Below are 11401 nucleotides of genomic sequence, written 5' to 3' on the forward strand. Positions count from 1 at the left end.
TAAATCCTTTGCTTGTGAAGCAGCCTAAGGGTATTTACCATGAACTCTGCTGCTTGTTCTTTCTGGAAATCCCTCTGTTGGAGGAGGAGAGACTTAGCAGCTAATGTTGCACTGACTATAATAATCATGGAAGGCCTCCTTAAGAGGGAACATGGATTTAGTCTCAGATATTACCATAGATTTACAAGGAAAGAGGCCAAGAGTAACTGAGGGAGAAGCAGAGTTTTAACTATTTAACAAATCATGAGATACTTGTGTACTGAGGGGCTGGGAGTATATCAATCAATTTTAACTGTTCCCTGGTTCTAGGACCTGTGTTTCAAGCGGCATGTAACATGTGATAAACCATTCCTCTTCACTGAGGGAAGGGAAAGGTTGTCTTGGTTATCCTGTAACTAGCCAAACCAGCTTTTTTGGGGAGCTGGGGCGGGGAACACTAGGCTAGTGAGACTTGATGTCAAATCACTTTATTAATGTTTTAAAGAACCAGCAAACACTCACCATTCCTGCGTTCAGATAACTGAGGAAGATGGACAGCTTGACCGCACCCCCATAAGAAGTCAGTATTAACTTCTTTGGGGCTAATTTGGAATTATTAGCTGTTAAGTCCTTTAGAGCAGTTGATAATGGATGTTTCTCACATACAAATGGCAGTTTGTACTGAGAAATAAGCAGGAATTGAACTTTGGTAAGAGAGTCCTGAAGTCAAGGAGGATGAAATAATTGAGAGCAATCCTGAAAATTAACTGCTAGGCTTCAGCGGTTATAAGCAAGTGGCTCTCAGGAGTTATGTCAAATGCTTAAGTTGTTTTTTAACTAGGTTTTATTGCCATTCTTTTTTTCAACTTTATATTTTGAAACACTTCCAACTTTAAAGAGTTGAAAGAATAGTATAATGAACACTCATACCTTTCACCTAGATTCGCCAGTTGTTACTATTTTGCTATATTTGCTTTCTTTTTGTATTTTTTTGCTATGTTGAAAATAAGTTACAGACCTCATGAATGACACTTCACCACTAAATACTTGAGATACATGCCCCCAAAATGACATTCTTCTATATAACCACATTTATCATTATCACATCAAAGAAATACAACTGATTCAGTAATATCTACTATGGTACATATTTCTGTTTCCCCATTTGTCCCAGTGTCCTGTATGTTCAGTCAGATTCAGTCACAGGTTACTCACTGCATTTTGTTGTCAAAGTCTCTTTAGTCTCCTTTGATCCATAACCGTTCCTTTCGCCTCCGTTTTTTTTTTGTTTTTCCCCCCATGGCATTGATATTTTTGTAGCATCCCAGCCAGGTGCTTTATAGAATGTCCTGCAGTTTGCATTTGTCTGTTTTTTCATGAGTGGATTCAAGTTAAACATTTAAACGTTTGGTGGCAAGAATAAAATATATATATTTTAATGATGTTTTAAGAGGAAGATGATTCAGATGCCATACTGTATTTGGACCCCAAACTCCCAGGGAGATCATCAAAGTGGGACGTGATGAAGAAAAGTTATTCCATGAAATCATTGTCTGCCAATCCAGCTGATCTTAAATGATACGCAAGCCTCACTTTGGGACACATACTTTAGGTCAAGACATTCGTACTTGAATCTTGTGAGGCTTGTCTCTTTGTATTTTTCCAGGAATAAAATCCACCTTGCTTTGAGTTGGCAATGACGTGTGTGGCAGATCAGAGTCATAGTGGCCCTCAACAATTACAGAGCTGGCCTTGGCCAAGTGAGATGAAAAAATTCCTCGGGCAGAAAGGATTGCTCTGATTTTACTATACTTGCGGGAATCTGGTCTATGGCTGGATCTAAAAGTTAAGGAGTTACTGAAAAAGCAAAGACTGTAAAAGGCAGTGAAGGCTGTTGGAGCAGTTTCAGGATAAATTGTCCTTTTCATGGCCTTAAATAACTGAAGTTCAATTGCCAAGTGGTTTGTTTTAAAATCGGAGAGTACTGCACACTGCTTACTCCAAGAGGTTGATGTTTTTAGGGGTCCTAAGAAGAGCAGGAAAATTTATTAGAAGCAGGGAATGACACAAAGTCAGGATTCCCAACTTGAGAGTCTGAATAAGAACCTCTTATTCCTCTTGGCAATATTTACTTGTTTCTTAAGGAACAAAACAGCTTCTGGTTTCCCACCTTGTGAGTTTCACTGCCAGTTGCATTGGTCAAGATATAGAGGACATGACCAAAACAGTGTGTTAAGGAGAAAATACCTAGAAAATCTTTTTTCAAGAGGTGGTAGTTGGTTCTTTGGCCCCCTAACCAGTTAGCATCAAGGTAGGAGTCTCGAAAAGAAATTGGACCAGTTACTTAAAATTCTTTTTTCCCCCCTTTCCCACTTTGGCAGATGCTGAGGGTCGGAAAAGCAAAAGCAGATGTGTGGCCCAAAACTGCTCCAAAGAAAGGTGAGGTTGGACCTGTGGTGAAGGGGGAATTGACCCCTTTCAGAAAGTAAAAGCCTCTAGAGTTGTTTCTAGAATTGTAATACTGGTGTTTTTTAGATGAAAACAGCTTAATTCCTCCTGCCCCTGTGGACAGCGATGGGGAGAGTGATAACTCGGACCGTGTTCCTGTGCCCAGCTTCCAGAATTCCTTCAGCCAAGCTATTGAAGCAGCCTTCATGAAGCTGGACACGCCAGCTACTTCGGATCCCCTCTCTGGTAAAGGCAAAACAGTGGAGTGCTCAGCTCAGGGTTGTCATTCCCAACTGGATCCAGTGGCAGACATCACTAATCAGTCGGGCACTTTCCCTCTGAGCCTCTAGGCTCACATTCTCGTGTCAACTAACATTCCCTTTGGTATATCAGGACCTTTTTGCCACCCCAGATTAATTATTGAGGCCTTATTATGGATGTGAAATTCTGAGGAACAACTCACACAGTGGTGGAGGGTAGATTTTAGAATACTGGGTTGGTAAAGGGTGGCTAATAGAAGGAAAAGTCAAGCTCAAAGCCCACCCCTACTCTGGTATTCATTAGACAAGGATAACACTAACATTTATGGTGTGCTTTCTATGTGCCTAGCATTGTGCTAATTTTATTCTCTCAATAACCCTATTAAATGGGTGTAACTCTTACATTACTGATGAGGAACGGGAGGTCTAGGGGCATAAAGTGACTTGCCTAGAAATAAACACCTAGGGGCTGGCCTGGTGGTGTAGTGGTTAAGTTCAAGTGCTCCACATCGACAGCCTGGGGTTTGGAGGTTTGGTTCCTGGGCGCAGACCTAGCACCACTCATCTTAGCACGCTGTGGCAGCATCCCACATAAGATAGAGGAAGATTGGCACAGATGTTAGTGCAGTGACAGTCTTCCTCACATGCACACAAAATTTTTTTAAAAGATTTAAAAACACACACAGTTGGGCCCCGCCCCATGGCCAAGTGGTTGGGTTCACGTGCTCTACTGCGGCGGCCCAGGGTTTCGCTGGTTCGGATCCTGGGTGCCGACATGGCACTGCTCGTCAGGCCCCGGTGAGGTGGCGTCCCACATGCCACAACTAGAAGGACCTGCAACTAGGATATACAACTATGTACTGGGGGGATTTGGGTATCTCCCCAGAAGATACCTCAAGCAGAAAAAAAAGCACACACACACACACAGCTGGCGGATGCAAGGACTGGTGTTTGAGTCTAGTAGGCAGTCGAATTCCACAGCCTGCGCTCTCAGCTGCCACTCTCTCACTAATGAAAGCTGGTTGGGGACAAGGGGATAGCATTCTAACCTGAGCGCCCTTTCTGTTTCCATTTAGAAGAGAAAGGAGGAAAGAAGAGAAAAAAACAGAAACAGAAGCTCCTGTTCAGCACCTCAGTCGTCCACACCAAGTGACACTACTGGCCCAGGCTACCTTCTCCATTTGGTTTTCTTTTTTCCGTGCTTTTGTTTTGCTGCTGTAATTTTTAAGTATTTGAGTTTGGACAGATTAGCTCTGGGGGGAGGGGGTTTCCACAGTGTGAGGGGGAACCAAGAAAATTTTAAATACAGTGTATTTTCCAGCTTCCTGTCTTTACACCAAAATAAAGTATTGACACTCACAAGAGATCTCTTCCTGCCAAGGTTTTTAGTTCATTGCCAGGTTAGTCTTTATGACCCATTATTTTTTCTCAACCCAAAATAAGTCTGAGTCTCTCTGACATCCCTTGGAGCAGCCCAAACCAGAGTGGCATAGCAGCACTTCTCTGCTGTGACATCACATGTCAGGGCATCATGGTTTCAGCATACCTACCAGTTTGTCATGTAAAAATAGCTGAATCTTTTCTATCTGTGCAGTTCTCCTCTTGTTAAAGAAACAGAGGGATGGGAGTAAAATGAATTTAGGACAGTTAGAGTTGCCATTTTTCTTCTGACAAATGGCCGGGCTGTGGTGCCAGACCTGGGTTGCACTTGCAGGTGTGATGGAGGGTTTTGCCTCTCGAACGTGGCTTGTTTGGCAAGGAAAGCTGTAACTGTCATTGACTGCGGAAGCCCTGGGACCTGGCAACCTTTAGATCAAGCTTGTTTCAAGTGACAGTGGCCTGAGTTGTATGAGCAGAGGAGTCTGGCACACCTGGAGGCAGAGCAGGGCAGGTTTGAAAGCAGTGGGGTTGCCCACCACCTCCCTGTTGTTTAGAGCTGTCTTATGCCCTGGTTCAAGCTGAATTTGAGTGATGTGAATTCTTTTGCTGCTTAATAACGTGACCTCTAGGTGTAATAGAATGTGAAGGCAAATAGTTGCAATAAAGCACCTGCACAAGCAATGTGAGCTTTCTGGTTTTTTAAAGTTCATTATAGGTCAGCTAGACATGCTTTTTTTTTTTTTGAGGAAAATTAGCCCTGAGCTAACATCTGCCACCAATCCTCCTTTTTGTTGAGGAAGACTGGCCCTGAGCTAACATCCGTGCCCATGTTCCTTTACTTTATATGTGGGACGCCTGCTACAGCACGGCTTGACAAGTGGTGTGTAGGTCCGGGCCCAGGATCTGAACTGGCAAACTCCAGGCCACCGAAGCAGAGCATGCGAACTTAACTGCTGTACCAGTGGGCCGGCCCTCTAGACATACTTCTTAAATAGGTTAAAGTAACAGCTACTTTGAGCTTGAGCAATTCTGCTGTCATGGAGTAATGTCTTTCCTAGTGTCAGACCTAAAGGGTCTTGGGCTGGCTTAGCATTAACCTGCCATTCTTAAAAGGGAGAGGTTCAGAAGTCCTGGGTCAAGAACTCCTGGGTGGGTGAGGGTGTTCTAGCCCACAAAGGGGCACGTTGAAGCAAAAAATCACAAATCTTTCTGTTGTATGTGTAAGGGACTTTGAGTGACATCCATTTTATTATGGAGAAAACAGATCTGAGAAATGTCATTAGTAGGCAGATCAAAACTGACCACAAGTCTCTCGTCCCTCCTAATCCCTGTGAGTGTGGCAGTCTCACGTGTCCTCAGGTGTAAGGCAATAGGGAAGGGTGGAACTGCAGAAAACTACCAGAAGTTGGCAGCTGCTACTCAGCTTTGTAATAATGACGTCAGGTGAGGCCAGGTTCCCCCCCACCCCCCCAAGAAAAGTGCAAGAACTGCATTTTTGGTCAAGTTATCTGATTAAGTATTGGCAAGGAATAGGGTATTTTTAAGGCCCTTTGGGTCAGTAATGAGACCAGCTGAGTTTGACTCATACTTCTGCTCTAAATGACCTAGTCTGCTTAGGGCCCATCCTAGGGGCTGCTGTTACAGGGCCTCAGATGGGAGGGTTTGCATCCACTACCACATAGGGAGCCAATCTCCCCACTGAGGCCAGGAGTAGAGGGGGAAAGAGACTTGGGCAAGCTTGAACTTAAGTTTGCTAAATGCTATGGAAGCCAGATGCATTTATTAAATCTGCTCTTGGCCAGGCAATAAGAATACAAAGATGTCTGTAACTATAGGGGCTTCACAACCTGCAGAACCCCTTAACCAGGAATGCTAGGTAAGGGTGACCTCACTTTGTTTTAAGTGAGTAAGTCCTCCATCTTGAGCTGGTAACTTGGCCTGACTTGCTAGTCATCAGCTTGGAGAATTGTAGAAGATGCCGCTGCCTCCCAGAGTGTCCTCCTCCAACTGGGTCCTGAGGCTTGAGCACTATGCAGCCTGCAGAGGTTCACTCCATTGCGTCAGCAGCCTCCTCACCGCCACCATCTGAAAGCTCCTCCTCACCCGACTCCTCCTCTAGTAAACAGCTTCTTGTGACAGACTTCTGGATAACTTCCCGCTCTCCTGGAGAAAGGCAGACAGCAAAGGCAGGGATGAAAGATACCTTTGGGAGCGACCCCTTCCTCAGCTGGAAGGTCAGGTCAGTCACTGCTCAGTGGGCACTGGGCTGGTGCTGCTTACCTTCATCAGTGCAGTGTTGCAACAAGATCAACAGCTGTCTCCGGTTGTACTGAATCAGGAACTTCTGACATGTTCTAATTGTACCTGGCACATGAAAGAGCTTTGTGGTCAACAGCTTGTGAAAGGTGTCTGCCTCAAAGACTTTCAGAGCTAGGGGAAAGTATCTTGTTTGTGGCAGGCTAGCAGGAAGACGACCCCCCCCCCCCCCGCCCCGTTAAGACTGAACTCTGAACCTGTTACCTATTGAAAATCAGCAGCCATACCATATGCATCCCTACCTCCCACGTGTAAGGTGTTGAGAAAACACGGGTAACGGTGACCTTTGTTCTCCAAGTATGTGATGAAGGGGAGAGCTGACCACACAAGCTGGTAGAATTCCTTCCGGCATCGAAGTAGCACTATTCCAGTATAGGCATTGAGGTATCGCACTACAGCAGAAAAAAATCATTTGGAGAAACGATTCTCAAGAGCAGGTTAAAAACTTTAGTGTAACTGAGGGCCTACTATGTGCCAGAAAATGTTCAAGGCAATGCCACTTGGGATGCATCAGTGAGTAAAATCAGATTCCTGAAAGAAAAAAAATTTTAGGACAGACGTTCGTTTATGGAAGGGATTAACAACACCCAGTGCCGTACACACCACTCAGAATTGGTGAATGAATTTAGAATTTTAAATACTCTTCTAATTCACTGACTAGTTAATAAATGGGGGTGGGGGTGGGGGTGGAATCCATCTTCCTCAGAAAACCCTTGGCTGGAAAACAGGTGGTTCCACTGCATCTGGGCTCTGTAGGCTCCTGCAACAGCCAACCGAGTCTCACCTAGCGTAGGAAAGTTGTGCTTATGTGCATTTAATTCTCCAGGACTCCGCTTCAAGCACATGGTCAAAGAGGGAACCACTTTAGATAGTGTGGCTGTAGGGAGGGCCCTCTTCATTTTTTTTGAGGAAGATGAGCCCTGAGCTAACATCCGTGCCCATCGTCCTCTACTTTATATGTGGGACGCCTACCACAGCATGGCTTGCGAAGCGGTACCCTGTCCGAACCGGGATCCAAACCATCAAACCTCGGGCCACCGAAGTGGAACATGCGCACTTCACCGCTGCGCCGCCACCGGCCCCTTCTTCCTGATTTCTATACACACAATTCTATGTTCTGTACTTTTCTGGCCCTATTAAGGGCTTTTCAGGGCTAATTCCGACAACATGGTTTTTCCATGTGATGTCAATGTAACCAGCCAAATAACACCCGGAACTATACACGGCTCCCCTGATTTAATTCTAACCATCATATTAAATTCAATTGCAGTCGCCAATATACACATGCCAAATAAGTACAGGCGATTCTTGCCTAAAGTTTCATTGCCTTATGCTCTTATATCTCCGCCTAATTTCGGATCGTCCAGACCTCGGGCTCGGGGTCCCAGACGCCCAAAAAGGACGATATAGAGGATGATGCATCGGGCTTAGATGCTACGTCGCTCGTGCCCCTTCTTCCCCTCAACCCCTCCGGCCTCTGCTCCCTCCAAATCCCGCCGTCCGCCCGGTTCCCTAGCACCCCCGCACCGGCGAAGCCAATGGAACTGGCGGCAGCGCCGAAAGTCCCGTGCACGCGGGCGATCGTGTCCCGTACGAGGCTGCCCAGCACTCGGTCTTCTAGGCTCAGGCGGCAGCGGGGGTCGTCAGACACCACTTCACAGAGCAGGTACCTGCAGCGGGCGAGAAGAAGGTGAGCGCGGGGCCCGGGCCGCAGGGACCGGGCAAAGGATGCCTACCTGTGTTTGAACCGCACCATGGCTGCCTCCTCGTCAGCCGCCCCGACGCGCAAACCGGATGTCTGCGTTCCCACCGGTGGCCAATGGGAAGTTAGCCTCCGCAAGTCTTGCAGCCACTCAGACAGGGAGGTAGGATAGGTGGGCGGAGCTAGAGTATTGAGAGGCCAAGCCCAGTGTCAGTCTCCTTCAAGCTCCGCCTCCCTCTGCGTTTGCAGAGCGCCTGCGTTCTGCTGAGACTGTCTGATTTAGTCGTTTCGGAACTCGGCTTCGCGATCCGCTGGCTTGTAGCTGTGATGGGTGGTTCTGCTCCACGCCTGAGTTTGCAGTACTGTGTAGGATGCAGCCACTGCATTCGAGGGTCTCGGGACGTTTATTTTCTATTACCTTGCCATGCAGTTGTGTATGCATTTCTATTCTCTCCCCAAGCTGGACGGTGGAACTTTTGAGGGCAAGAACTTGCACTTACAGGCCAGGAATTGACACGGAAATGGGACCTCTGTTTTGAAGTTGGAGCTCGCTTTAATTTTTCCATATAACCAAATATGTTGTCACTGTTTTGGCTTTTCAACAATCTTATGGACGGATGTATTGTCTCGTTTTTTGTTTGCAAAAACAATCTGTGGTCGTTATATTTTCCAACTTTTTAACAGAAAAGCACAAAGAAGCAAATGAAAATGTTATAATCCCAGCACCGAGAGAGAATAATTTATCACGCAGGGGGTGTTCTTCTGTCATTTTCCCCTTGAGCCAGTGGTTCTCAAAGTGAGATCCAGGGACCACTGGGTTTCCTGAGACCCTTTTAGGGAGTCCTCAATGTCAAAATTACTTCCATAATAATAGTAAGATGTTATTTGCCTTTTCCCCCTCTCTCAGAGTGGACAGTAAAGTTTTACAGAGGCTACAATGACGTGCGCTGACATTATTGCTCTGACGGCTAATGGAATTTGTGTATTGTGTCTTAAACATTTCTCAGTTTTAATATCCTTGGTAAGTATCGATACATCCCACAAAACCAAAAGCTCTTTGGGATTCTCAATAATTTGAGTATAAAGGGGTCCTAAGACAAAGAGAAAAGTTTGAGATGAGAACTGCTGCCTTAGGTTAAATTATATTTTTCCTTTTATTTTCTTTTTAAGAATAGGATCATACTGTTTAGTACTCTTTTTTTTTCTGCTTGAATATCTTTTTTTAAAATTTTTTTTAAAGAGTTTGTTTTTTTCCTTTTGCTCCCCAAAGCCCCCCAGTACATAGTTGTATATTCTTCGTTGTGGGTCCTTCTAGTTGTGGCATGTGGGACGCTGCCTCGGCGTGGTTTGATGAGCGGTGCCATGCCCGCGCCCAGGATGCAAACTAACAAACACTGGGCTGCCTGCAGCGCAGCGCGCGAACTTAACCACTCAGCCACGGGACCAGCCCCTTAAATATCTTTTTAAAAAACTGTCTGGGCTAGCCCGGTGATGCAGCCATTAAGCAGGCATGATCTGCTTCGGTGGCCTGGGGTTTGCCGGTTCGGAACCCGGGTGCGGACATGGCACAGCTTGTCAAGCCATCCTGTGGCAGGCGTCCCACATATAAAGTAGAAGAAGATGGGCACCGATGTTAGCTCAGGGCCAGTCTTCCTCAGCAAAAAGAGGAGGATTGGCAGCAGATGTTAGCTCAGGGCTAATCTTCCTCAAAAAAACCCCAAAACTGTCTAATTGAGGTATAACATACATAAAGTGTGTATTAATTGTACAACTCAATGAATCTTTACGTGTGTGTAGACTTGTGTAACCATCGCCCAGATTAGGACATAGAGCACTTCCAGCACCCGAGAAGGGTCCCACGCCCGCCCTCTTCCCAGTCAAAAACCTTCCCGGAAGTAACCTCTGTTCTGCCGTCTATCATGATAGATCAGCTTTGCCTGTTCTTGAACTTTATATTATATAAATATCCAACAGCATGTTTTTGTGTGTATGTGTCTGGCTCCTTTTGCTCAACATGTCTGTAAGATTCATTCTTCTTGTTTGTATTTTACATCAAATGTTCTGTAGTTGTTTTTCAGCTGCACAGAATCGCACTGTTTGGCTGTACCATTGCTAAATTGGTCAATTTTCCCATGATGGACGTTTAAATTAGTTCCAGATTTTCTTGTTATACCCAGCACTTTGATGCACAGCCTTGTAACTAGGTCTTTATACCCGTCCGTGACTCTGTAGAACTGTCGTGGGCTTGGCTGGTCCTGTAAGGTCCATGGAGGGAGGCGGATTTCACAACTGATTATTTGCAAGATTATTTGGGATGAGTTCTCACTTTTTCCATCTCTCACTCCTCGCCACCTTAAAGGAGGGATGCTGAGGAAGGAAGGGGAGGCAGGAGAGCAGTGGCCCTGCTGAGGGACCAGTGTCTGCTTTTCCTCCCCCCCCCACCCCAGAATAACCGTTATCCTAAAACGGATAGTGAGCGTCCTCCTTTGGTCAGCAGGGGGCGTCAGAGGCCCGCTGTGCGTGGAGAAAGACACCGCTTCAGAGCACCCCCTCCCGGCTCCCGTCTCTAAAACAACGCCCCGAAGACTTCCCAGCCTTCAACTCGCTTAATCCCAATACCCCACCCATTTTACAGATGCCCTTGGAGCTCAGACCACAGTCACACATCCAGTAAGGAGCAGGATCAGAATTCTAACCCAAAGCCGGCTGACTCCAGTGTCTTCGCCCTCGTCTGCTCGGCTCACGTCCTGTGCACGGTTTCGCTTGCCCACTTCGTGTAAGATGCAGACTACAGACGTCGGTTCGAATCACCTGTCCCTCATTTTCCAGCCACGTGGAAATGGGGGGTTAACTCACCTCTAGATCTCAGTTTGCTCATCTGTGCAATAAGATAATAATGTTTCCTTCCTCATGGGTGGAATTGAGATTTAAACGAGATAACGTGGTCAAAACGCCTGGCAGTGAGTGCACCGTAAACGCTGTGTTGAATGAATGATTGACTCCTCCTCCCAGGCATAGCCCCGGGAGGAAGCACACCCAGGCGGTCCCCGCGCCACCGGGGCCCAGACAGCGCCATCGCCTGGCGGGCGGCGTCGGCGGTGCAGCCCGCTCCCCGCGGTAATTAGCCAGTGCCGGCTCCGGCTGCGCCAGCCACTAATTACACGTCTCCTAATGAGGCCGGCGGCTGTTTGCAATCACCCGGGTCCCCGCCGCGCGGCGCGGGAGGCCGCGGGGGAACCCGCCCGCCGGGGCGTGGAGGGCGGCGGCCTCCTCCTGGGCTGCGAGATCCGCTTGGCGGAGACGGCTGCGCGCCCGG

At 46.9% G+C, this 11401-nt stretch overlaps 2 protein-coding genes across 3 annotated transcripts in view; one reads left to right on the forward strand and one right to left on the reverse strand.

The window, feature by feature from the left end:
• RNF10 (ring finger protein 10) overlaps positions 1-4049 on the forward strand; it is a 30896-nt gene extending 26847 nt beyond the window's left edge. For both annotated transcript variants that reach the window (XM_014862463.3, XM_070516191.1), the window contains 3 exons: positions 2361-2418; positions 2515-2673; positions 3764-4049. In XM_014862463.3, coding sequence (XP_014717949.1) covers positions 2361-2418; positions 2515-2673; positions 3764-3840 — 294 coding nt within the window. In that variant the 3' untranslated portion in view covers positions 3841-4049. The remainder of the gene's footprint in view (positions 1-2360; positions 2419-2514; positions 2674-3763) is intronic.
• A 1762-nt stretch (positions 4050-5811) lies between these two features.
• POP5 (POP5 homolog, ribonuclease P/MRP subunit) lies at positions 5812-8258 on the reverse strand. The gene is made up of 5 exons (XM_014862464.3): positions 8120-8258; positions 7911-8053; positions 6626-6775; positions 6348-6431; positions 5812-6230 (listed from the first exon to the last, which is right to left on the reverse strand). Exons 1-5 carry the CDS (start codon positions 8137-8139, stop codon positions 6115-6117), a joined length of 513 nt encoding a protein of 170 aa, XP_014717950.1. The 5' UTR covers positions 8140-8258; the 3' UTR covers positions 5812-6114.
• Positions 8259-11401: the final 3143 nt, after the last annotated feature.

The sequence above is a fragment of the Equus asinus genome, chromosome 8 (assembly GCF_041296235.1).
Source record: "Equus asinus isolate D_3611 breed Donkey chromosome 8, EquAss-T2T_v2, whole genome shotgun sequence".
Classification (NCBI taxonomy): domain Eukaryota; kingdom Metazoa; phylum Chordata; class Mammalia; order Perissodactyla; family Equidae; genus Equus; species Equus asinus.

Excerpts from the sequence above, each read along its gene's own strand:
- POP5 (XM_014862464.3), bottom strand. The coding sequence starts at position 8,139 with ATGGTGCGGTTCAAACACAG. Across the intron at positions 8,054-8,119 it reads ATGGTGCGGTTCAAACACAG|GTACCTGCTCTGTGAAGTGG; the intron begins GTAGGCATCCTT and ends CGCCCGCTGCAG. Across the intron at positions 6,432-6,625 it reads CAACACCTTACACGTGGGAG|GTACAATTAGAACATGTCAG; the intron begins GTAGGGATGCAT and ends TTCATGTGCCAG.